This window comes from Alnus glutinosa, chromosome 4 (assembly GCF_958979055.1).
Source record: "Alnus glutinosa chromosome 4, dhAlnGlut1.1, whole genome shotgun sequence".
NCBI lineage: Eukaryota > Viridiplantae > Streptophyta > Magnoliopsida > Fagales > Betulaceae > Alnus > Alnus glutinosa.
Window position 1 is genome coordinate 34,448,385 of NC_084889.1, and position 25,535 is coordinate 34,473,919.

At 37.2% G+C, this 25,535-nt stretch overlaps 4 protein-coding genes across 4 annotated transcripts; 3 read left to right on the plus strand and 1 right to left on the minus strand.

Annotated features, from left to right (window-relative positions):
• The first annotated feature begins 1,825 nt into the window (after nucleotides 1-1,825).
• Nucleotides 1,826-2,525, plus strand: LOC133866456 (large ribosomal subunit protein eL39x). The gene is made up of 3 exons (XM_062302990.1): nucleotides 1,826-1,975; nucleotides 2,081-2,184; nucleotides 2,298-2,525. Exons 1-3 carry the CDS (start codon nucleotides 1,973-1,975, stop codon nucleotides 2,344-2,346), a joined length of 156 nt encoding a protein of 51 aa, XP_062158974.1. The 5' UTR covers nucleotides 1,826-1,972; the 3' UTR covers nucleotides 2,347-2,525.
• A 4,175-nt stretch (nucleotides 2,526-6,700) lies between these two features.
• On the plus strand, nucleotides 6,701-12,209 carry LOC133865979 (ATPase 8, plasma membrane-type). The gene is made up of 14 exons (XM_062302522.1): nucleotides 6,701-6,948; nucleotides 7,527-7,745; nucleotides 7,822-7,959; nucleotides 8,251-8,565; nucleotides 8,675-9,001; nucleotides 9,107-9,226; nucleotides 9,322-9,444; nucleotides 9,539-9,643; nucleotides 9,740-10,049; nucleotides 10,140-10,654; nucleotides 10,736-10,909; nucleotides 11,009-11,191; nucleotides 11,316-11,491; nucleotides 11,945-12,209. Exons 1-14 carry the CDS (start codon nucleotides 6,895-6,897, stop codon nucleotides 12,039-12,041), a joined length of 2,856 nt encoding a protein of 951 aa, XP_062158506.1. The 5' UTR covers nucleotides 6,701-6,894; the 3' UTR covers nucleotides 12,042-12,209.
• A 2,204-nt stretch (nucleotides 12,210-14,413) lies between these two features.
• On the plus strand, nucleotides 14,414-18,039 carry LOC133866559 (uncharacterized). Its single transcript, XM_062303119.1, has 5 exons — nucleotides 14,414-14,637; nucleotides 14,782-15,373; nucleotides 15,848-16,254; nucleotides 16,564-16,662; nucleotides 17,489-18,039. Exons 1-5 carry the CDS (start codon nucleotides 14,504-14,506, stop codon nucleotides 17,700-17,702), a joined length of 1,446 nt encoding a protein of 481 aa, XP_062159103.1. The 5' UTR covers nucleotides 14,414-14,503; the 3' UTR covers nucleotides 17,703-18,039.
• A 650-nt stretch (nucleotides 18,040-18,689) lies between these two features.
• LOC133866507 (uncharacterized) lies at nucleotides 18,690-25,147 on the minus strand. The gene is made up of 9 exons (XM_062303058.1): nucleotides 24,936-25,147; nucleotides 24,771-24,828; nucleotides 24,590-24,698; nucleotides 23,426-23,534; nucleotides 22,888-22,939; nucleotides 22,653-22,799; nucleotides 22,449-22,560; nucleotides 19,569-19,695; nucleotides 18,690-19,155 (listed from the first exon to the last, which is right to left on the minus strand). Exons 1-9 carry the CDS (start codon nucleotides 25,037-25,039, stop codon nucleotides 18,699-18,701), a joined length of 1,275 nt encoding a protein of 424 aa, XP_062159042.1. The 5' UTR covers nucleotides 25,040-25,147; the 3' UTR covers nucleotides 18,690-18,698.
• Nucleotides 25,148-25,535: the final 388 nt, after the last annotated feature.

Below are 25,535 nucleotides of genomic sequence, written 5' to 3' on the forward strand. Positions count from 1 at the left end.
GACACGCGCGCTCTGGCACGTGACCGCTAAATGGACTGGGATTAGCTTCCTTGGGCCTGGGCCTGGTCCTGCTCCGTTTAGGGCTGAGATTTGGATCCATCAGGTAATACATTATGAGAATTTGTTTTATTGGTACATGTAGTTGACCTAAATTATAAATCACTTCATGTAATATAAAAAATAATTATAAGGTCCTTGTTGTAAGGGAAAATTACAAAATTACTCCTTTAAATTGTTTTTCGTCCACAAACTTAACAGAAACCGTTAAGTTACCACTTCAATCCAATAAAAACGCAACATGTGTCACTCTTAATAAAAAATATATTAAAAACCTAAAAGTTAAAAACTTTAAATTTTTTATTTTTTATTTTTTAAAAAATAAAAATCGAAGTTTGGAGGGTAGTTGCAAGGGAGGGAGGTGGCCTGCGAGCCACCCCTAGAGGTGATCGACACCACCTCTGGGGTGGCTTGCCGCCTCCCCCATGGGGATGGGTGGCTCGCATGTCACCCCCTCCACATGCTGTCATCTCCCAAATTTTCATTTTTTTGAATTTTTTTAAAATATATATATATAATTTGAATATTTTAATTTTTTTATTAAAAGTGACATGTGTTGCGTTTTTATTGGACTGACGTAGCAACCTAACGATTTCTGTTAAATTTGTCGACGGAAAACGACTTCATAAAGTAATTTGTAATTTTCGTTTACCACAGAAACCTTACAACTATTTTTTATGCCACATAGAGTAATTTCTGATTTAAGCCAACCACAATAACCAATGATACAATTTTTCCTAAATTATGATAAAACTACAAATATTGCCTTAATTGCTTTCTAAATTACAATTATTAGGGGATAATTTATGATAAATGATATCCAATCAAGATTTACTAAGTTACTAACTATATAAAACGTGGACATATATATGTCCAGTGGAATGCCATAGAATCTGACCCATATAAAAACTTTTTGAGATTCTTTTTTAAAGTAAGGTTACAAATCATACTTTTATTGTATCATTATCTTATTTTACTGACATGACAATGTCAATTAACTTGTAAATTTTGTTTTTTTTTTTTGCAAGAGTTGATTGACAGAGTTACATAATAATAAAATATAAATATAAATTCTAACATTACTCTTCGCGATTGAGTAAAAAAAAAAATCGGTCGCCATCTTTTCAAGACAAGTGACTTCTGCCGAAGGACACTGTCTCTAAAATTTTACTTTTCCAAAAAAGAGTTATATAGTAGGTTAAGATAGCTCTATGTAAGGTAAAATAATGCAAAAGTATGAAATCTAGTGTTTCCTTTCACATAATATAGGTAATTTGTTTTTCAAAAATAACTAAAAATATCAATCAGTTTGTTTTATCAATTCATACAAAATATGTTAAGAGGATTACTTTTATGATTTGTAGATCTATTTGAATGAAATTGATCAATTGATAAAATTAAAGAAAAAAAAAAGATTTTTCTATAATATATAAAAGAACAAGTGACCCTTTTAATAGTAAATTCAAGGATATTCTCTTTTCTTTTTTTTCTTTTCTTTTTTTCCTAAGCAAATAAAGGAAGAGGCACAATAAGGGGTCTTTTCCATTCTTAATCCAAAATAAAGAGATAATGGGAGACCGATGCTTCCAAACTAAGGCTAGAAGTGGCCCATCGAGCTACATATTCTGCATAATCAAATGCACTACAAATAAAGCAAAAAAAAAAAAACAAAAAAAGAAAGAACAGAAAGCAATTTGGAATTTTCTATGGGCCTTTGGTATGAAGGCCCAGTACTTCTCATAATAAGGGCCTATTTAGTACCCAGACATTCAAAAGGCCCAACGCTTCCAACCCAAAAAAGAAGAAGAAAGCTCGTGACTATAAAGTGCGAGTTTTCACCCGTTTGCGTTTTCTGCAATCGCTAGGGTTTCCTTCTGCCGCTCGTTCCTCTCGGCCCCGACTCCCTACAGCGAAAATGGTAATTCTTCTGTACCTTATTCGTGTGTGTGTGTGTGTGTGTTTGATTCGTGTTGGATCTGTACCTTATTGGACTTGAGCTTGATATGAGCTGTGGTTTTTGTAGCCGTCGCACAAGACCTTCATGATCAAGAAGAAGCTGGCCAAGAAGATGAGGCAGAACCGACCCATTCCTCACTGGATCCGGATGAGGACCGATAACACCATCAGGTCCCGAAACCCTCACCTTTTTTATTCCAATTCCAGTGCGTTTTTATTAGAGATTTATTGAAACACCAGTTTTTGCCTGATTCGGTATCCTTTTTTTTATGGGTTCTGTTCAGGTACAACGCTAAGCGCAGGCATTGGCGCCGCACCAAGCTCGGGTTCTAAGGTGGATGAGCCTGGCTTTATTGGATTTTGTTTAAGCACTTTAGTTTATTTTTGCAAAACTGAAAGATATTTGGGTTTATCAGTTGTGAAACTCCTGAGGAGATTTTGATGAGATTGGTGTTTGATTTTGTAGTTTATTTGGTATTTTAAGTAATGGGTTAGACTTATTTTTAGTTCAATCCGATATTTTTGTTATGACTCTTTGTTTTTCCCCCCATTGTTTCACTGGGTTTCTGATATTTAGTTTTAATTGGGTGATTTGATTATGCTGATGGGTGCGTTTTGTGTGTTGTGCCTTGTTTTTGGGGCTAGAGCTGTTCTAGCTGCTCTGACCCAAATGACTTTCTTATATATGTTGCCTTTTCCGAAAACTTAGTCTGGATAATTTTTAACTCTGAAGAAAAATTGTTTCGTTAGTTGGGCGTTTGATCATAGTCTAGATGGTCTTCTGTCTGGTTCCGTAGTGTTGTAAAATTTCATAGAAGGGCAAGAGCTTGTTCAGTAGTTTCTCAGAACTCTATGATGTACAGGATATACTTCGGCTTTCGCCTGTTATTCTTTCCCTTGTTCTTTCCCATTTGCTTAGCAAATATTTAGAAGAAGTTGGCAGTTCCTAAAATTCTTGTTTACATTAAACAGTTATGGGTTGGAGAGGGAGGAAAGGGGTAGGTCTTTGTGATTGGCATAGTGCATTTACGGAACAAAAGGGTAAGGGGCTTCCATGAAATGACTGATTCTTGTTAGTGGTCCCTTAATCGACAGAAGTGGAATTTTTGTAGGCAAGCTGATACGAGTGTTTTGTGGCAAGTAGAGGAAGAAAGGCTGAGATTATAATTTGGGGCATTCATATGTGAGAAAAGAGGCCATTTGGGAATTGCTGGCGAAGTCTTACAAAGAAGCTATTGGAGCATTGATGTCTAAGGCGGGCCTTATCCTTAGCTTACCCTGCCTAAAAGTTTTGCTAGTATGAGGAGTAAAAAAAACACTACAATCCCAGAGAATTCAGAAAATGTTATCTGCAAGGTATGGATTTTCTAGCTTAGAAGAGCAAATTCATTAAAGAAAACATATAAACTTCACGTAAAAAAAACTTTTATGTTACGTGATGATGAGTCTACTTGCATTGAAATTGTAAGAGTATGGCCTTCTTGGAATCAAATGTGCCAGTCTTGAGTGTGAGGGTCACGCATATGCAAAAGTCTGTTGCAAGCCTGCAAGGTCTACCAAGTTGTCAAAAACTTGAAATTGGGAAGAATTGGAGCAATAGAGAGGCATCAAGATAGTCGAGCGTGTGATATATGATATCTTGTGCTGAAGTGGTTAAAAGATTGAGAATAACTAAACTAGCATGATTTGCAAGTTTTTGACAACTTGCAAATCATCAATGGATTAGTTGGTTCCTCCTCTTTCATCAACTTACCCTGGTTATTTTGTATGGATTATGGTTATATATGTTTGTTAGAAGCCTTGTCAATGCATGCAGATAAATTTTCAATTAAGTTTTATTTGCTGTTCGAAGATACATGGATTAGTTTCTTGTAAAAGGATGTGGAGCTTATGTAATTTTAAGTGCAGGCATTATAGGGTGTTGAGATAGTTTTGGTTTGGACAAGAAATAGCGTTGGTGTTGTGTTGTCTGTATGGGTTCGGCATTGTGTTTGAAAACCGGTCACTGGATTGGCATGTGGGAGAAACAATTATCTTAGTGTGGGAAACGTCAAAGTTTTCTTCCTATCGATTACTACATACATTTTTAAAAATGTCAATTTTAATAGATTGTCTTGGAAGAAAATTCTTCTAAACTCCAAGGGTTTGGTTCAAGTGGTAAGGGTCTTGGTCTTTGTGGCAGTCCCATGAAGTCTAAGGTTCAAATTCTCTTTGGATGTAAACAATTCTTTGGGGCTAGTCCGTTGGCAAAGTCAGAGTTTATATAGGTTTGAGGTTTACCTAACAGGGATGAATACAAAAAGTAGTTATGCCTTAGAGGGGTTCTTTGTCATAAAAAATAAAAAATAAATACATAAAATTCTCCTATCTTAACTTGGAGTAAAACTGTATTTTTACTTACACAATACATAACATAGGATTGACATTGTACCGAATGTTTTTGACATGAAGATTGTTACGATCCTAAGGGTATTCTATGGCTTACGTGCAATTTTAATTATTTGTATATAAGTTCTCAGGCACCTCTCTTTGCAAGTCAATTTTTAACGGTTTGTTCGACTTACAATCCCAAGTGTCACATATGACTAAAGTGTATTTTAACTATGTGTATGTTATTGGATGCCTTCCCTTTACAAGTCGGTTTTCAAATATGAGTTCTACCTGTAGTTTGTATCATTTGGTATCAAGGTTGTCATTACGTCAAGTATGAGATCGAATGGATTACCACTTTGTGGTCAAGTCCCATAGGCATAGGAGGTGACTAATAGGTTAGAGTAAAATGTTTTGGTTTATGTATGGTTATAGTGTTAAATCATTGAATACTATTAGATGAGTGGAGCCATCAATAGAAAAATAGCTACTATTAAGTTAGTGTTAATAGAGTGGACTACCGTAGACATTAGCCATAGAGCTTGGTGATATGTTACGAGCATAAGTCTTATATGACTTAAGTGCAATCTTAATTATGTGTATATGAACTTTTAAAAACTTTCTCTTCGCAAGTTGATTTTTAAAAATAAGTTGTACTTTGAATTTTACTTTAGAGATGGAGTGTTTGCCAGTGGAATTTGAACTTAGATTTGGATGCTTTAAAATATTTGAGTCGAAGTATTTACAATAGTTTTGAACTAAATCTTTTATTGATACAAATAAAGGAAAATTAACGATTAAAAAAAAAAAAACTAAAATTACAACTTTGAGGAAAATTTCGCCTCGAAAGTTTTCATCTAAATACAATATCACTAATGGGTGTGATGAACCTCTCCTAATAATTGCTATTTAAAAATGTTTCATTAAAAAAGAAAAAAAGAAAAAGCTGTTTTTTTAACGAGTTAATTCAATCAGGCCTTTAAGTTCTAAAGCCAAGAATTGGCTGATGCGTTGATGAAATTATACAGGAAAATCTTCCCAATTAATAATTTAACTTTCTTTCTTCCTTTCCTAATTTAGGATATTCGTAACTGATGTCACTTTTAAGTTTTACCCTTATAATATAATAATATAAGGCCTATGAAATGGTGCCAACTCCGGCATTATAAAAAAAAATACTCTTGAATGACAAAAATACTCTTGGCTCCATTTGTTAGTATTTTTTAGATGATAGATTTTTTTTTTTTTTTTTGAAAACATGTTATGATATGATATAAAGTAGTTTGAGTGTTTTGGATTATTTGTTAATATATATATTATTGAAAAAAAAAAAAAGAGAAGAAAAAAGTTTTATCAAACAAAGTCATTCTTTTCTAATCAAGCAAACATGAGTAATGCTAGAAGTCTTTTTTGTGGGACGATTAATGCTACATATCATTCTTATATCTCCCTTGTGTCCCCAAAAATAGATATGGCTCTTAAAATTATCATTGAATCAAAATCTAATAGTGATTTATTATAAATTCAATGATGATTTTAGGAGCCACATCAATTTTGGGAAGACACAAGGGGGGGCATGAGGGTGATATGTAGCATTACTCTTGAAAGGTAATACTATAAGTCATCTTTATATCCCTTTTATGTCATTCTGAAACTGATGTGATTTTAAAAAATTATAATTGAATTTGTAATAAATTAATATTATCACATTAGATAATAAAAATAATAATAAAAGAAAAATGAGGTTTATAACATTACCCTCATTTTAGTATTAAAAAATTTCAAAAATCCATACAAATGTTTTAATAACCAAACAAATAGGTTTTTTTTTTTTTTTTTTTTTTTAATTGAATAAAAAAAAGGGTTATATTTTTTACTTATGATCCAAAAGAAAGAAGAAGCGGACGGTCCATTAATAAAAAAGAGGTGGGCTTCCCAACAATAGACACAAATCAAACTAAAACAACACTGAAACAGTTGTTTCATTTACATTATGAGATGTCACAAAAACCCTACCAAATCGTACAATATTAATGACCGTACAAGAAGGCAAAGTGCAAGCAATTAGCATACAAATCAGCCTCGATCCATAATTAACTTTTAACCAAAAATGGCCGTAGACTTTGGTGAGCCACAAAAGAAGAACCCTTCCGAAGAACCCGAACCGGCACGTAACCGGTCAACTGCAGTAGCAATAACCGGGCAATCATGGGTTGCCCGTAACCCTTTCGTATCCTTCCCACGCTTCCCTCTCCAACGTTCATTATAAAGCAAAAGCTCCTCGTATGGAGTCTCAGGTTATTGCTGTCATCTTGTAGGCAACAAAATCTCATTCATTTTTCAGCTCTCTTTCTTTCTCTTTTCTCCTCTCTGTCTTTCAATGGAGGACGAGGAGGCCTAGAAGAATATAGGTCTCTCTCACAGAAAATAGAAAGAAAGGGGAGCTCTATCCTGGCCTTTATATAGAAAAAATAAAGAAAACCCAGAACAGAGACCTCGCCATCTTTCATCATGGCCTCCGAACACCTCTCCTTGGAAGATGTCAGGAACGAGACTGTTGATCTTGTAAGCAAATGACATACTTTTTTCTTCTCCCATTCGCGGATATGTATTGTATCTTTTCTTTTTCTTTTCTGAGTTGGATTTTGTTTTCATGAATGATGAAAAACTTAATATGACTCAAATAATCCAAAGGGGTAGTCTTTATTTATTTATTTTTATGTTTTCTCAGCCACCAAACAGTTCTACATATATTTCAATCGTGTGGAAAGTTACATCAAGCAGTTCTACATATGTTTTCTCATTTTCTGTTCCTTATCTTTTCCTCAAAACATTTGGGACGACGTGAACTTAGAATTTAGATATCGAAATTGCGATTTGAAAATGTAAAAAAGTTTGTGTTTTAAAGTTGGAAGCAAAAAGTTATTTTTTTTAAAAAAAAAAACACACATGAATTTAAATGTTAAATTGTAATTTTATCAAACGATTAATTACGTTTTTAAAACTTTATAATTTTAAATAGTATATTTTAAAATTGCTAAAATGTTTTTGTAGCATTTTTTTTTTTTTTTTAATTTGAATGTTTTTGATGTTGATGGTAATAATAAGTTGGTAATTTCATGAATTGGGTGTTGTGTGTGTAGGAACGAATACCAATTGAGGAAGTTTTTGAGGAGCTGAAATGTTCAAGAGAGGGTTTGACAGACGAGGAAGGCCAGAAGAGGCTACAAATCTTTGGCCCGAACAAACTTGAGGAGAAAAAGGAGAGTAAACTCCTCAAGTTCTTGGGCTTTATGTGGAATCCCCTTTCATGGGTCATGGAGTCTGCTGCTATCATGGCCATTGCTCTGGCCAATGGAGGGGTAACACTCACAAATCTCCCTCTCTCCGATCCTTCTCTATCCCTCTCAGTAATTAACAATACTTTGAACAATTCAGGGCAAGCCACCGGACTGGCAGGACTTCCTTGGTATTGTTGTGTTGCTTGTCATCAACTCAACGATCAGCTTCATTGAAGAAAATAACGCAGGCAATGCTGCGGCTGCTCTGATGGCAGGCCTTGCGCCCAAAACCAAGGTACATATGTTCATTCATATACAGTCCCACAACTTACACTTGTTGCTTCGTTTGATGTTAAATGAAGAAATGTAACGGTTCGTGTGCGCGCGCGCGCATGCGTGACTTAAATTATGTTAAATCGCTGCTTATCTCTTATTCCAAAAGCTTAAGTTGAGTAAATAACGGAGATGGGGTTTAAACTCAAAACTTTTGTTTTGATACCATGTAAAATCACAAGTTATTCAAAAAGCTTAAGCCGATAGAAAATAGTAATGTTAATCGTTTAATTAATATTTTAACAATTTGCAGGTGTTGAGGGATGGAAAGTGGAGTGAGCAAGATGCAGCAATGCTGGTACCAGGAGATTTGATCAGCATCAAGTTGGGAGATATCGTCCCAGCTGATGCCCGTCTCCTGGAGGGTGATCCACTGAAAATCGACCAGTCTGCTCTCACCGGTGAATCCCTGCCAGTCTCCAAGAACCCTGGCGATGAGGTCTTCTCCGGTTCCACCTGCAAACAAGGAGAGATTGAGGCAGTTGTTATCGCCACTGGTGTCCACACCTTCTTTGGCAAGGCCGCTCACCTTGTGGATAGCACCAACCAAGTTGGTCACTTCCAAAAGGTATATAGCATACTATATAAAATGATTCACTTGAAATCCTTCAGGACTTCTTTGTTTATTTTTTTCTTCTTCTCGATTAATTTTTGGTGGTGGTTGATGATTTGATCAGGTGTTGACAGCCATTGGTAATTTCTGTATCTGCTCTATTGCGGTGGGCATGGTGATTGAGATTGTGGTGATGTACCCAATCCAACGCAGGCCATACAGAGAGGGTATTGACAACCTGTTGGTACTTCTCATTGGAGGCATTCCAATTGCCATGCCAACGGTCTTGTCCGTGACTATGGCTATCGGGTCTCACCGCCTGGCACAACAAGGTGCCATCACCAAGAGGATGACAGCCATTGAGGAGATGGCAGGGATGGATGTCCTCTGCAGTGACAAGACTGGGACTCTCACTCTCAACAAGCTTAGTGTTGACAAGAACATGATTGAGGTTGGTGACTTAAAAGCAAAATTGTATAATTTTCCAGCGGTTAATAAAGGATCGGTGATCATTTTTTAGATCAGTGCTTATCATGGGTGTACTTTTTAATTGCAGGTGTTTGTAAAGGATTTGGATAAGGACAATGTAGTCTTGCTGGCTGCTAGGGCTTCCAGGGTTGAAAACCAGGATGCCATTGATACCTCGATTGTTGGGATGTTGGGTGACCCCAAGGAGGTATGAAAATAATCCTTTCCCCTTTTTGGTGGACACATTTTATCTCAGTTAATTACTTCCTATTCATTTAGATGTACTAACTGTGGGCTTTGCAGGCAAGAGCAGGGATCACTGAGGTGCATTTCTTGCCCTTCAATCCTGTGGATAAGCGCACTGCAATCACATATATTGACAATGATGGCAACTGGCACCGAAGCAGCAAAGGTGCTCCTGAACAAGTAACTAGAGAATCCCTTCTTGAACGATTATAGCACTTGAATTCAGATATTCAGTAATCACATATGATTTCTAACTATTTTACTTGTGAACCAGATTCTTGAGCTTTGTGAGGTAAAGGGGGATATGAAGAAGAAGGCACATGAGATCATCGACAACTTTGCTGACCGTGGTCTTCGTTCTTTGGGAGTTGCTCGACAGGTAGATTAGTTAACAGCATATACCTTCACGATTTTTGTCATCCAGGAGTAAAATATGTTAGCTGAATTGAATTGGGCTATGCCCTCTCCTTTTCAGACTGTTCCAGAGAAGACCAAGGAGAGTGCTGGAGGGCCTTGGGAGTTCCTGGGTCTCTTGCCCCTCTTTGACCCTCCAAGGCATGATAGTGCAGAGACCATCCGCCGTGCTCTTGAACTTGGCGTCAATGTTAAGATGATCACTGGTGATCAGCTTGCCATTGGAAAAGAGACCGGTCGCAGGCTTGGCATGGGCACCAACATGTATCCCTCTTCCTCCCTCCTTGGTCAGAGCAAGGATGAGTCTCTCGCTTCCATTCCTGTTGATGAGCTCATTGAAAAGGCTGATGGATTTGCCGGTGTTTTCCCGGGTAATAAAACTGTCATTTAGCCTCTATAGAGGATAGTATAGATATTGCATTGCGTAGTACTGTTAACAATTCAAATTTGGGGTCATGCAGAGCACAAGTATGAGATTGTTAAGAGGCTGCAGGAATTGAAACACATCTGTGGAATGACTGGAGATGGTGTCAATGATGCACCGGCACTCAAGAAGGCAGACATTGGCATTGCAGTGGCTGATGCTACCGATGCAGCCAGGAGTGCATCAGACATTGTCTTGACGGAGCCAGGTTTGAGTGTGATTGTGAGCGCTGTGTTGACAAGCAGGGCCATCTTCCAGAGGATGAAGAACTACACAATCTATGCTGTTTCCATCACAATCCGTATTGTATTGGGATTCTTGCTTGTTGCTCTCATCTGGAAGTTTGACTTCTCACCTTTCATGGTCCTGATCATTGCCATTTTGAATGATGGAACCATCATGACCATCTCTAAGGACAGAGTGAAGCCATCTCCTGTGCCTGACTCATGGAAACTCAAGGAAATCTTTGCCACTGGGGTTGTCCTCGGCACCTACATGGCCATCATGACTGTGGTGTTCTTCTATCTTGCATATAGCACTGACTTCTTCTCAGTAAGTGAAGTACACTAACATTATATGATTATATCAATGACTGCATATACATGATGGATTCTATGAATACAACTTTTGCAGGAAAATTTTGGCGTGAGGCATATCGGTAAGAACATGGAAGAGCTTAACTCAGCTCTCTACCTTCAAGTGAGCATTATTAGTCAAGCACTCATCTTCGTGACCAGGTCAAGGAGCTGGTCCTTCGTTGAACGCCCTGGTCTCTTGCTTCTTGCTGCCTTCATTGCAGCACAATTGGTTGGTATTTTTTAATTTTTTTACCTTGAACTGATTCTTACCACTTTCTTGTGCATGATTCCCATACCTTATACTAACTTTGGTACCTGTAAAAAATAGGTGGCCACCCTCATTGCTGTGTATGCACACTGGGGCTTCGCCAGGATCAATGGCATTGGGTGGGGATGGGCAGGAGTGATCTGGCTCTACAGCATCATTACCTACATTCCTCTCGATGTCATCAAGTTCGCCATTCGGTATGCATTAACAGGCAAGGCCTGGAACAACATGCTCCAAAACAAGGTTCGAAACAAGGCCATAACACCATGAACTCTGCATGCTCTATCAATTACTGTCATTCAATTTATTTCTCATTTTTTTTTGGTTCTAAATCACTGCATTTTCTTTGTGTATGTACCTAATGCAGACTGCTTTCACAACAAAGAAGGACTATGGGAAGGGTGAGAGGGAGGCACAATGGGCCATGGCTCAACGTACAATGCATGGTCTCCAGCCACCAGAAACCCTGTTTAATGACAAAAACAACTACCGGGAGCTGTCCGAGATTGCTGAGCAGGCCAAGAGGCGTGCTGAAGTTGCCAGGTAAATTATGAAACCATCACCATCTAAGAAATCGAAATCGCATGCCTAACTGTATGAAGAACTGTCTAAAGCAGCATCCATGAACTTAAATTTCTCATTCATTCCAATGGAAACATGAGTCATTGCTGGTGACTTTCCACGTGGTCATTTGTAGTTCCTTATAAAACTTCCAGTGGCCTTTAGCCCTTGATAACTGAAGCCAACATGCCGAATATTTAAATGAAAGAAAGGTGAATAACAGAGATAATGTTTAAATCCAGGACTTTTGCTTTAATATTATGTTAAATCACATCTTATCCCAAAAGTTTAAGTTAATAAAAAATAATTGATTTATTAATTGTATGTACCTTAAATTGGATTAACTTAAAAACAAGGTCTGATGGTCTAGTTATGGATTCAACTATTATCAAGTTTTACTACAAATCACAAGTATAAACTTTTCTTAATTTGCAGGCTCAGGGAGCTGCACACGCTCAAGGGACATGTTGAATCGGTGGTGAAGCTGAAGGGCCTGGACATTGAAACCATCCAACAGCACTACACAGTTTAAAACACAATGTGAAAGATGGAACAAAGCTGATTTGTTTAACAAGTGTATGTAGCCTAGTAAGGAAGACGGAGGCCGAAGGTCAAAGAAGCTATTTGTTTTCTTCTTTTCTTCTATATTACAGGAGGTACAATTGCTGGAATAACCAGATGCTTGAGATTTGTTGTAGCCCATTTGGAGATTGAAAAAAAAAAAAAAAAAAAAAAAAAAAAAAAAAAAAGAACTCAAAGGGATGGAATGAAGACTGTAGGGGCATTTATATATTCTATAGAAATTTGGTGTCAATTTTTAGCATGACAGAACTCCTTTGTCTTTGTTCCCAGAAAGGGATTTTGGTTCTTGTTTTTTGATATAATAATACTTCGTTGTAGTGATGATTGAAAATATAAGCATTATTTATTATTATTATTTTATTTTTTTTGGGGTATTGCAGTACCCCTTATGTTTGATCAGAGTTCTTTGCCTCCGCGTTTTGTTGGCATATTATAATATTATCCACAAACCAACTAATTTCTGAAATAAGCAGCAAGATATGTTGCTCCCTTAATATCCATAGAGCAAGGGAAATAAATCTCCAAATCTTGGTGAATCAGAATTTCAAATGATTATAAGTTATTCCAAAATCTTAAGTAGGTGTGGGTTCAAATTTATCCCCCAAACAAGTGAGGTCTAACACTTTGAATAAACTATGAAGTTTGGATTCTAACTCATGATATCTGTTATGATATTATTTTAAATTATTAATTATTCAAAAATAAGAAATACAAAGTTCGATGAAATTATTATTTGAACAAAAATTTCCTACAAACCGGTTTGTAGAAAATTTCATACGACCCACATATAAAATTGACATATGTCCTTTGGCATGTGAGAATCACGTGCTATTTTAATAGCATGTGAGAAACGCATGTTTTTCTACTAACATTAATAAAAAAAATATGTGATTCTCACATGTTTAAATGACACATGTCAATCTTTTATTGGAGACAAACTAATAATAGACCTTCCAATATGAGAAAAAGTTTGATTTTAACTACTGATCTTTTTTTTTTGTTGGTGGGAGCAGAGCAATATGGGGTTGGGATGATTTATGCCTCTTCATTGGCAATATGAATAGAGGAGTTGATGTTATCTCCCTCGCTCAAAGAAGAACGATATTCACTTTACAAAGTCCGGATATATCAGCAATTCCATGCAGATTTGATGCACACCCTTACAATGTTGGCATGCTTGCAGGAGCCACAAGTGGGGGCAAGGTTTATATTTGGACATTGGACTAGGAACCTCAGTTTCTTTCTGCACCAGATTCCTTTACAGTTAGGTGTACCGGTTAGCATAAACTGGTAACCTCCTCCCCCTCAAGTATGAGGAATTTTTTTTTTTTTTTTTTTTTTTAGTGGTTGCAGAAAGTGATTGAAGTGATATAAAGTAGAAAGAATTTATATGAAAAAGTGAAAAAATAAATAAATAAATTTATATTGTAGTGGTTTTTTTTTTATTTAAATAGTAATAAAAAATTGTTGATGAGATATAAGAAGTAAAAAAAAGTTAAGAATGTTTTGAAGTTGATATTTTTTTAGAGAAGTGAAAAGAAGGGAAAGGGGAGGGGAGGAGGTTGCCAAACGAGGCCACGTCTTGAACTTGATGTCTTTTCTCATGTGTGACAAACCGACAAGAAACCACTTTTGTTAGTCACAGCGACTAGATATGTTCAGACTTGTCTAGAAAAGAAAGTAAGAGCATTTTTTTTTTCTTTGTCTGGGGAAGAACAATTATGACTAATGACTACTTAACCAGGTTATGGTGGATTAGAATGCTCTCAAATTATTTGTCTGAATTTGAGAGAATTCGAGCCCCAATTTTTATTTGGTCATGTGTTAATGAGATTATCCCCCAACAAGTGAGGTATAACACTTAGAATAAACTGTGAAGTTGAGATTCTAACTCGTGACATCTGCTATGATATTATTTTAAATCATCAATTACACAAAAATGAAAAATACAAAGTTCGATAAAATTATTATTTTGATTAAAGTAATACTATAGACTACACTATTATTGTGGCATTTTCATCAATTTTTAGATCAACCCATATTAAATTAGCACATTAGTAATGTGAGATAATGGTGAGATAAAACCGTAGATTCTTTACTTCTCATATATATATATATATAAAGGTTAACAAAGTCTTCAAAACGTTTATTTTCTGCAGAAAGGATTATAAAAATTGAGAGTGCTGAAGATATTATTTTTAAGATTTTGGTGTTAATTGAGGAAAAAATAAAAGTCGAAAATGATGTTATAAAAAAATCTCATTCCCGCCGGTGTCATTTCCCGCCACACCCACTAAATATATATAACCCCAACCCCCCAACAATTCTCAAATTGCAAACATAACCACCCAATCTCTCTCTCTCTCTCTCTCTGTGCGTATCTGTGTGTGAGGTCTGAATCTTCGCTCTACCATGGCGTCGTCTCAGAACCTGACAGAGTACGAGCGCAAGCGCCTCGAGAATATTCGCCGAAACGATCAAATGATGGCTGCCCTTAAACTCCAGTCCAGAGCCTCCGAGCTCTCCGCCTCTTCCAAGCGCCAAAGGTCTGTCTCTAAGTTTCACCTTTCCATGAAACCCATCTTTGTATTCATCCAAAAACGAAATCCCATCATTATTTTCACCCAAAAAACAAAACCCATTTCTCAATTTTTCTTCTTTCTGTAATTGTTTTCTTCTTTTCATGGCAGAGTTGGAACAAAATCGTACAAAGTGAGTCCAGAGAAGAAACCCAAAATCGAGACGCCAATCGTGATCCGACGGTCCTTGCGTACTCGAGGAATGCCACCAGATTACTTGGACTCCAAAGGTCTAGAAGATCTCGTCGAAACAGCCGCTAAGGTTGCGAAATCTTCAACCCCATCGAAGCCTTCGCCAAGAACTTTGGGGCCTCTTAGTACGAGAGACGCTTATTGTGGAACTGGGTCCGATAAAGTGCTAATTGAAAGAGTTTTGGGCGTTTCAAGGAAACCCTATGAGGAATTTGGTGATAAAAATGGTGGGGGTTGGATGAGGGGTGCGTGCGGAAGTGGGAGTTGTATGGAATTGGGCGCTTTGAGCCTGAAACCAGAGAATATTGCGCGAGTTGTGCCGGGGAGGATCATGAATGTGCGTTTTTTTCCTTGTAAAGATGCAAGAATGGTTGTGGTGGGCAACAAGTCTGGAAATATTGGTTTTTGGAATGTTGATTGTGATATGGAGGAAAAAGATGGGATTTATTTGTATCACCCGCATCCAGGTCCCATCTCGGGGATTTCGATTCATCAACATTGCTTGCCAAAGGTAATCTGGATCGAACATTGCTTGCGTAATATTGTTAGTACTTAAACTTTCGCTATAGTTTGTAATTGATTGCCCCAGAAATCTTCAAATACTCTGGATTGAATGTTAGGCTGTTAAATAGCTGTAAACGTTATGAACCAAATGCGCTTATATTTACTGACGATGGATAACATTCGGATAAATAATTCTGCTCAAGATTCTTCTGTATACTTGAAATTTTTTTAATGATGTTGTACATGTGCTAGGAGATCTTGAGGCCATTGAATTGTAATGATGAATGCAGATGGGTCTGTTTTTTCTGTATCTTCATGTTGAGTCACATGCTTTGGATAGTACTGTGCAATGGTTTTAGTGTGGCTCTTGTATGTCATTAGACTCTAGTTGTGTCTTCCAAATTACATGCTCAGAAGTATTGGAGGTGTGTTGAGTTTCATATGGCTTCAGCTGAATTATTCTGGTTGAATTCAAGTGCAGATCTTTACCAGTTGTTATGATGGATTTATCCGATTAATGGATGCTGAGAAGGAGGTATTTGATCTGGTATATTCTAGTGATGAAACTATATATTCTCTATCTCAAAGATCAGATGATGTGAAGTGCTTATATTTTAGCGAGGGTCGTGGAGTATTGAATATCTGGGATGAGAGGGTTGGGAAATGCTCAACCCAATGGAATTTGCATGAACAGAGGATTAACTCAATAGATTTTAACTCAGAAAACTCTAATGTCATGGCTACTAGTTCCTCTGATGGAACTGCCTGCATATGGGATTTGAGAAGTATTGCAGCAGATCAACCCAAACCTCTGAAGGAAGTTGGCCACCAAAGGGCTGTGCACTCTGCTTACTTCTCACCTTCAGGAAGCTTCCTCGCGACGACAAGGTATTTTGTGCTGTATTGAACCTTTGACTTTGAGATTGAATATCTTACCTCCTGTGAGAAACATTTGTGCTAGTTCAGTTCATACAATATGAGTACTCTTCAAAGATTATCATCTATGCTTATCTATGTAATTTTATAATTAGTTTTAAGTTTTATGAACAAAATGTACTCTTTCATCACTAAGCATTTTTGTTAAACGCTGATAAAGTGCATTACCTCATAAATTACTTGCTGAAGAAGCTCAATTTCGTATTGTATCCCTTTATTTTATAGTTGTAGTGGAATTAATTTTCAATTATCTTCATGCAGCATGGATGACAGCGTTGGTATTGTGAGTGGAATCAATTTTGATGATACGGTAATGATTAAACATAATAATCAGACAGGCAGATGGATTTCTTCTTTCAGGTATGAATTTTGTCTTATTAGATTCTGATGTGACTTTTCTTTTGTTGAACCATCTGCTTGTTCTATGGCAAGTGCGGCAATCATTCTCTGTTACAGTAACTTTTTCTTAAGAGCAACCTGTCGCTGGTTTGTAGATCTTGTCTTAAGCACTTGATTAACAAAAAAAAATATTGTTTCCTATGTCGTCATCAGGATATCAGTGCTTAAGTTTTTATCTATTTTCCTGTAGAAATGGTTTTGATTCTATAAAGAATGGATTTTATTGAATGAGAAAGAGTATTTCTGTGTTTCCTATTTAAATCCAACCACATCAGTATCCTTTGTCAATGGGTAACCAAGTTTGGTAGATGAGTAATGCTACTGTTCACACCTATTTCACACTGAATGACGTAACGTGTTTTAAGTGGCTTTCCTTTTTCTTTTTTAAGTAGATGACAGATAAAGCTATTTAAAACATGTCCCATCAGCCATGAAAAGTAGCTTTACTCTTGGTAGATTCATATTCCGAGGCAGATCCTTGGACAGGAGGGATGATATCAATTCTCTGGGAAAGTTGTTCTGTAGTCCTAGTTTCGACTTTATACTGTTACCTTTCAAAACATTACTCTTGGTTGCATTACTCTTGGTAGATTCATATTCTGAGGCAGATCCTTGGACAGGAGGGATGATATCAATTCTCTGGGAAAGTTGTTCTGTAGTCCTAGTTTCGACTTTATACTGTTACCTTTCAAAACATTTATTGGAGACAAATTAATACTAGACCTTGCAATCTGAGAAAAAGTTTTATTTTAACTTCTGATCTTTTTTTTTTTTTTGGTGGGAGCAGAGCAATATGGGGTTGGGATGATTCATACCTCTTCATTGGCAATATGAAAAGAGGAGTTGATGTTATCTCCCCCGCTCAAAGAAGAACGATATTCACTTTACAAAGCCCGGATATGTCAGCAATTCCATGCAGATTTGATGCACACCCTTACAATGTTGGCATGCTTGCAGGAGCCACAAGTGGGGGCCAAGTTTATATGTGGACATTGGGCTAGGAACCTCAGTTTCTTTCTGCTCCAGATTCCTTTACAGTTAGGTGTACCGGTTGGCATAAACATGACTAATATTGTATCTTGAACTTGATGTCTTTTCATGTGTTGCAAACCCACACGAAACTACTTTTGTTCGTCCGAGCGACTAGATATGTTCAGACCTGTCTAGAAAGTAAGAGCATTTTTTATCTGTCTGGGGAAGAACTACTATGACTAATGACTGCTTAACCAGGTTATGTTCTGCTCCTGAATTTAGTTCTTACTGTTTCTGGTCGTCGAGGATTTTTTTCCATCAATTAGATTATATTTCTGAAATGGATTAGTCCACATTGTTGTTGTTTCTTCATTGAAAAAAAAAATAAAATGAAAATTCTATTGGCTTGCACCACCATGTAATGGTGAGGATCATGAGTCCCCTGGAGTGAAGGGTCCCTTCGCAAGAGGAAAGTTGCAGCATGTCTTCCAAAATGAATTAAGAAGAATTCAATAGGATGGGTTTTCTTGGTTTGGGTTATCAAAATCATTGTCCCACATCACGCTTTGGGGTGGCACCATGGCTAGACCCTACTTGTTTGGCTGTTCAAGTTATCTGCCCAACAAAGTGGAACTCAAGTTCGCTTTGATGTAGCAGTTCATTTATCTGTGACACCATACCTTTCTGTTAAGAAGCATGTATGCCTTAACGCATCTGGCCCACTCATTTTTTACTTGCCCAAAAAAGGCTCACCCTTCGTTAATGGGTGATTTTCTGCTCAAGAACCGGATGTAAACTGAACTGAACAGAAATTGATCATATTCTTATTTATTCTCACAGAGCGCGGGAGACAGGCAACACAAGATTGCAACCAAGATTTGCCAAAGCAAAGCTCTATTTATTTGAAGAGTAATGATACTCTTTACATTCATTTTACACTGGCAGATGCAGCGTATTTTAAGTGACTTTTTGAGGCTAGGATTTGAATGCTTAGGGTAAGTGCTAAAATTGAAAAGTTTCAAGAATCATTGCTTTATTTTCTTCCAAGAGGTCAGTTCACATGGAATCAATTCTTCATTAGAGGACAGCATAGCCTGTGCAATCAATTTTCCAAGCCAACCATGGTACAAAAGTCCCCTTGAACCAAGCCCTCCAAATAACCAATAATCACAAGTAAGATTTCCACCAAGAACATCATTGACACAACCCAAAAGCGGAAGTGATCCATGTGGAGTGAGAGGTGGCATTGCCCTCAGACCAGCTCTTGCATCAGTAAAAGTCCAGTCCTTTATACCTGGATAAACCGAAGAGGCCTTTGGCAGAAGCTCTTGAAGAACACTTGAGGATTCATCTGCTGAGACATTTGGTGAGGAGTTTCTTGATTTCCACTCCCACGTTGAGCCCAGGTATAGACTGCGGGGGCCCTGGAACGCAAGCCACGCATCCGACAGTATTGAGGGGCCATGGTCTGGATAATCTTCTCTGAAAAATATTGTTCCAAAAAATAAGTATAGAAAAAGGAGCAAAAAGTTCGAGGAAGCATTTTCAGACCAAATGGCAACAACATGCTGTTTGTTTGTCATAGCCTTTCCATGACATCGCAAGGGGATCATCATATTTAGAACATGACATCATCTCCACCATTAAATACAACAACATTAAACCCTGACTATGAAATAGCTTTCTTCATTTCACTTGAAATAAAGAAGATCCTAATCCCCATACATGAGGTTAACAAAGATCTATCAAATTATCAAGAAATTCTTTATACGACCCTGTACATGTTATAAAACATTTGATTTGTTTGAGTTATATGGGCCCAACCGTCCAAGACATTCGAAGTCTATTTTAAACCTTCTGGCATAACACTGTATGCAATGCATAAGATAACTTACCCCATATCAGCAGGCAGCTGCAGGTGAGCAACGACACCCCTGCAAGTCCTCAAAGGAAGCCTTCCTGAGAGCTCCGGAAGTAAATCTGCTTTGGCACCTAGACAGACTACTACCCCATCATATTCCCCTAGATACAAAATGCAAGCACGCATTAACTTCTTAGGGAAGAGATAAATACTCTAAACACAAAAGTATGCTTGAAAATCATGAGATTCCACCAGGATTAGCCACTCAAAACAGCAATTTGAAACTTAAAAAAGGTCTGACAGTCTAAAATTCCCACTGACAGCTTTCTTTTGGCTTATGCAAGGCCAAATCTTATTTTACCATAGCCAACAGAGAGTCTGATTTCCTTGCATAGTTTAGGTAATTGGGGTTAGTTCTCATGTTCAGGGTTGAATGTTATAGGGATAATCCGGTTCAAGGATACATTTCTCAAGCTATTCAACTAAATTGGGATATATTTTAAGCCAAAAAGACAATGGTCCACCATTTTAGGTAGTTCTATTGTTGGATAATTATGTGTTTAAGTATGAACTAGAACATATCCTAGTTGCTCAGGCCACAAGAGTCTCCTTCAGTTCTAACTCCTAGCTTTATAATGAGGCGCCATTTACTGTAAATTCATTGAGATATCTTATCTAATCCATAGAAAGCGACATGGCTTTTTATACTTGGGCCAAGTTTAGGTGATGGATTAATAAATATTCACATCTTCAGGTGGTACTTCATTTTTATTTTATTCCCAATTCAATTATGTTGTATTGAGATTTCTTCCAGTGTAGCTAGTCGTATAGAGAAGTTGTATCGAGATTTCTTGTGGGGTGGCATAGGTGAAAAATTTAAATTTCATCTGGTTAATTGGCCCAAGGTTTGTTCCCCTATTTCAAGTGGTGGCTTGGGCATCAGGAATTTGAGGCTCTTCAATAAGGATCTTTTAGGGAAGTGGTTGTGGCGCTATGTCCATGAGAGAGAGGCTTGGTGGAAATCTGTTGTGGATGCAAAGTTTGGACCTACTCGGGATGGTTGGTGTTCTTTAGACCCCCCTGGGTCTCACGGAGTGGGGCTTTGGAAGAATATTAGGAAGGGATGGAGTTCGTTTCGCAACCATATCAGACTCATGTTGGGAAATGGATCTAGGATCCGTTTTTGGGATGATGTGTGGTGTGGTGAGGTGCCTCTCAAGGAAGCTTTCCCAGTTTTGTATGATATTGCGCGTGACAAGGATGCTCTTGTAGCAGACCATTTGGTTGTGGTGAGTGGGTCTTATCAGTGGGATGTTAGCTTTTTCCGAGCGGCCCATGACTGGGAGGTGGATGTTTTGGCCTCTTTTTTCTCTTTGTTGTACTCTTCCAGAGTGAATTATGATGGGGAGGATAAGCTATGGTGGTCTCCTTCTCACAAAGGGAAATTTAATGTTAGATCTTTCTATAAGACTCTTGCTTGCAAAGAGGCTATTCATTTTCCTTGGAAAAGTATCTGGCGGACCAAGGTTCCTTTGAAAGTGGCTTTCTTTGCTTGGACGGCAGCGCATGGGAAGATCCTTACTTTGGACAATCTCAGGAAGAAGCGGGTCATAGTGATTGATAGATGTTGCATGTGCAAAATGAATGGGGAGTCAGTGGATCATCTTCTTCTCCATTGTGAGTTAGCTCGCGCTTTGTGGAACGCCATCTTTAGTCGCTTTAGTTTGTCTTGGGTTATGCCTCTTCGGATGGTAGATTTATTCGCTTGCTGGTGGACGGGTGGTCGCTCACGGAGTGCAGTCGTATAGAAGATGGTCTCTTGTTGCCTTATGTGGTGCTTATGGAGGGAACGCAATAATAGGCAGTTTGAGGACAAAGAAAGAACTACTGAGGATCTCATTTCCTTTTTCTTTTATTCTTTGTACTCTTGGTCGGCTACGTTCCTCGCACCCTTATCGTTTAGTTTTAATGATTTTCTTGTATTGTTTTCTACTTCCACTTAGTTGCCTTTCTTGTATACTTCCTGTGTACTTGATTGCGCTTTGCGCTTTTTAATGATATTTCTCTTACTTATAAAAAAAAATTCAATTATGTTGCATTAACATCGACATGTACATGGATATGATACATGCACCAGATACAGCAATGTGTGCACTAGCAGCAGCTTGCATTAGATTTTCCTTAAATTTAGGAAACCAAGCTACATTTTGCTTTCCTATTCAAATAATAGTTTTTTCTTATCCTTTCCCTATACCATTGAAATATTCTTTCAAATAAATGCTAGAGGAAAGAGAAATTATTATTTTTAAATAAAATAATGATAAGGAAAGCAAAAGTGCTACCCTTGGTTCCCTTGGGTTTCCCTTGGTTTTTAAAGAATACCATGGGAGTCTGTTGTAGGGAATTTTTTAGGAGTTTTGCCTACATTTAGGGAAGGAAATGACATTTAAGGAGCCTGCTACTAACGCTCTAAAAGAGAACAAAACTGGGACACAGCTATAAGATTTGTCAAAGAGTGTTCATGTATTACAAGATTATTGTGTTCATCATGGACATGGCTATTCTAAAGAATTGTCCGTGTTACTGAGTTGTATATTTCCAGTGGTGTTACTTCTCTGTATCAGAAACAGAAACTACCACAAGCGATCAACAGCTCAGGGTCAAAATATTTGCATCAAGAATTTCATTTTTTTCATATTTATAAAGGGAAGTACACCTGAAGTTCAAGTTTTAGACAGGATTATTACATACATGGAAAGAGCCTAAAAATTCTAGAGAGACTCCTTTAGCAGGTACGCGAGAACCAGCTGTGGCACACCAAATGCAATTTTATTCTTTTATTTTTTATTTTTTTTTAAAAAAAAAAAAAAGAAAAAGAAAAAGAAAAAAGTGAAACAGTAGTTTGGGTGATTACCTTCAAGGTCAAGGAGTTTATGAATAGATTTCTTACGCAAACATAACTCTTTTCTTCCAAAGCCAGAAGTTGATAATTCTTTCACTAAATTTTCACATGCTACGAAGAGTGCCTAAGAAAATAACAGCAAGAATGAAGATAATATAAAAACGAAAAACAATTACTCCAAGAAGAAAGATATAATCAGAGGCTTAATTCTCCAACCTGGAGATAGCGTTGAGGATGGATATTTACAGCTTCAGGCATATAAAAGGCGGAGTTGAATGGAACACACAAATTGGGTACAAGATTTTGAGCAGCATCCTGGTCAATGGTCTCTATTCTGCAACTGGCAAGGCAATTCTGAGCATTCTAATCACATAAAGCAAGAAATACAGATTATTATAAACAAAATATCAACTTCTAAGCTATTAGGCTTGGAAAAGGCGGATGGAATTACATCATTCAATATGAGAAAATTCTTCATGCTCATTGCTGGTCTCAAGATGCCCCTGAATCAGAAAGCTTTCATCAGGAGGATAAGCCAACACATAAATGTTAATTGACACGCAGCATAAGAAAAAGAGAAAGAAAATAATTTCTAAGAAATGAGAACTTAAACCAACTCTCTAAGCTTTCGACAAATAAGCATTAGGTAAAAACACAATGAAAGACTCCAACTTAGTTCAACATATTACTGAGACAACACGACCTTTTTCTGTCAGAAATTCATATTCCAACGTTTCAAAAAACTGTTTGGAGCCATTCCAACACAAAGGGTGCAAGGAAACATCATGAGCACCTGTCTGTTGCACCTTAAAGTGTGCTTATTTTGCACACCAAAAATTTCTAGATTTTTAAACCATGTTCAGTCAACTAATTAGCTAACATCAATATACGATAAGTGAGATAAATTATCCAAAATATAAATGTCCTTAAAAGAGTAACCAAAAATCTACGAAAAAAAAAAAAACAGTTGTATGCAATGAGAAAGGAACCTTCTCCGAACTATGAAACTGTCAGAATTTTGACCAGCTGCTGCCTCCGCAATGGTCAAAAGCTTTACACTCTCTTTCCAACACTCGGCACCCCAGGTCAGCAGCTTACCTGCCAAAAACATTCAAATTGAGTTGTACAATGAGATGACAAAATCTAAAAAAATTATTTTTTTAATTAAAAATAACAGTGAGGATCTCAAAAACTCGTGGAATTGTCCAAAAAATATAGAGGATCTCATTCCAAGCGATGCCTACCTCGAATCAAATATTTTGGCCCTTGAAATGGCACTAGGTTTCTATTTGGTCTCTAAAATATTAAAAAATTCCAATTTCACAATTCAAAATTTTAATTTGGGGGGTAATGCTCTAATGGTCTCTGAAGTAAACTTTAAAAGTTATCAAATCAAGCCCTAAGACTCACACTGTTATCAAATAACTCCTTTCATTTCCCTTTCTGCTATTTTTTTAATGACGATGAGTCACACGAGGCTTGATAGAAGACACATGTCCAAACCATTCATTCAACTAGCTTACATCAAACTCGCGTCACATTGGACGTGCCACATCAGCCTAGAACTTAAAAATTGGACATGTCCGCCAAAACCCCCTCCCACGGCAACAAATGGGCGGTGGTTGTGAGGCCACCCCTGTTTTCTTTTTCTTTTCTTTTTTTCTGCATTAATGTCCAATTTTTAAGTTATGAATTGACGTGTTAATGACGTGGAGCATCCAGCATGGTGTGTCTGATGTAAGCTAGTTGAATGCATGGTTGGTTGGACACATGTTTTCTTTTTATTAGACATGACGTCAGCCACATGTCACTCATCACCGTTAAAAAAAATAGCAGAAAGGGGACGGAAGCAGTTATTTGATAATTGTGCGAACCATATGAGGCGATTTAATAACTTTTAAACTTTAAGGAGGGATTTGATAAAACGTGAACCTCATGGGGCAGTGGAGCAATTTTTTTCCTTAATCAGGAGTCATCAATATTTGTGAATACGTCATTATTTTTTATCAAAGAAGGATTATATTGTGCAAAAATGTCCCTAAATTTTTAAAATGTTTCCAATTTCAACCCTACATAGTGCGAAAAAACTAAAAATTTAACGAGGCAAAATTCAAAGTCTTGAAAAATCCAAGGACCAAATAACAAAGACTGACCTTTGGGGGAATAAGGGTGGAGTAGTCCGCCGGAAACTCCAGAAGCTCCTCCACCGATCCCAACTTCATCGTATATGTCTATCCGTAGCCCCAAATCCCTCGGACTTTCCTGCAAATATAAATTTTAATATTTTCTGAAAAATAAGAATGCAATGAGGGTAAAATTGTTGAGAGAGAATACTTGTAACAAGTGCCAAGCGACGGAGAGGCCAGCGAAGCCAGCGCCGAGCACTGCGAATCTTTTACACCATCCAATCGATAAAAAAAAAAAAAAAAAAAATCAAATGTTACGTTGAAGCTCATAGAAGAGAAAGGAATATTATGAATTGAAGATTATGGTTGCTACCTGAGAGGACGTTGAGAGAGTGAGACTGGTGGAGTGGCTCTTCTGGTGTGGAGTCCGCTGTAGCGATTGTGGGCCGGCGGAAGGTTCGAACGGGAGAGAAGCATCCTACGGTTGCTCTGTGGAGGAGCGACCGCCCCAACTCTATCTATTTGGTATTTACTACAATTGGAGGTCCGTTTGGGTTTTGCGGGTCATTTATTAGGAAATTTAGACGATTTTAGGAATATTATGAATTTATAAAATTGTTTATTCCCCATTTCTATCGTATCCTGTGTATTTACTATTTTACTAGGGAATTCACTACAAAATTTTACGAACTAACGTGGCAATGCTAACGAAGGACAGAAGGAGTGCTACGAGTTTGTTATATTTGCTGTTATAATTTAGGTGACACTTATTATATTTAGTCATAATAATTAAATTTAAATGTGATTAATGTGATTTATGTTAGTTTGTAAGTACACATTATATTTACCACATTTATTATTAAATAATTAAATTTAATTGTAGCTTAATGTAATAAAAGTTAGAGACATGCTATAATTCCATTAACATATCAATTTCGGATCATCTTCTCTTCAAATGAATCGGAGAGAAGCT

Coding starts and splice junctions, on each gene's coding strand:
- LOC133866507 (XM_062303058.1), bottom strand. CDS start 25,039: ATGCTTCTCTCCCGTTCGAACCTTCCGCCGGCCCACAATCGCTACAGC. Junction 22,940..23,425: donor AGTTTCATAGTTCGGAGAAG/GTTCCTTTCTCA, acceptor TTTCTGATTCAG/GGGCATCTTGAGACCAGCAA. Junction 19,696..22,448: donor TAAACTCCTTGACCTTGAAG/GTAATCACCCAA, acceptor TTTTGTATCTAG/GGGAATATGATGGGGTAGTA.
- LOC133865979 (XM_062302522.1), top strand. CDS start 6,895: ATGGCCTCCGAACACCTCTCCTTGGAAGATGTCAGGAACGAGACTGTT. Junction 7,746..7,821: donor TTGCTCTGGCCAATGGAGGG/GTAACACTCACA, acceptor TGAACAATTCAG/GGCAAGCCACCGGACTGGCA. Junction 8,566..8,674: donor AAGTTGGTCACTTCCAAAAG/GTATATAGCATA, acceptor TGATTTGATCAG/GTGTTGACAGCCATTGGTAA.
- LOC133866456 (XM_062302990.1), top strand. Junction 2,185..2,297: donor AGGACCGATAACACCATCAG/GTCCCGAAACCC, acceptor GGTTCTGTTCAG/GTACAACGCTAAGCGCAGGC.
- LOC133866559 (XM_062303119.1), top strand. CDS start 14,504: ATGGCGTCGTCTCAGAACCTGACAGAGTACGAGCGCAAGCGCCTCGAG. Junction 16,255..16,563: donor AGCTTCCTCGCGACGACAAG/GTATTTTGTGCT, acceptor ATCTTCATGCAG/CATGGATGACAGCGTTGGTA. Junction 16,663..17,488: donor AGATGGATTTCTTCTTTCAG/GTATGAATTTTG, acceptor TGGTGGGAGCAG/AGCAATATGGGGTTGGGATG.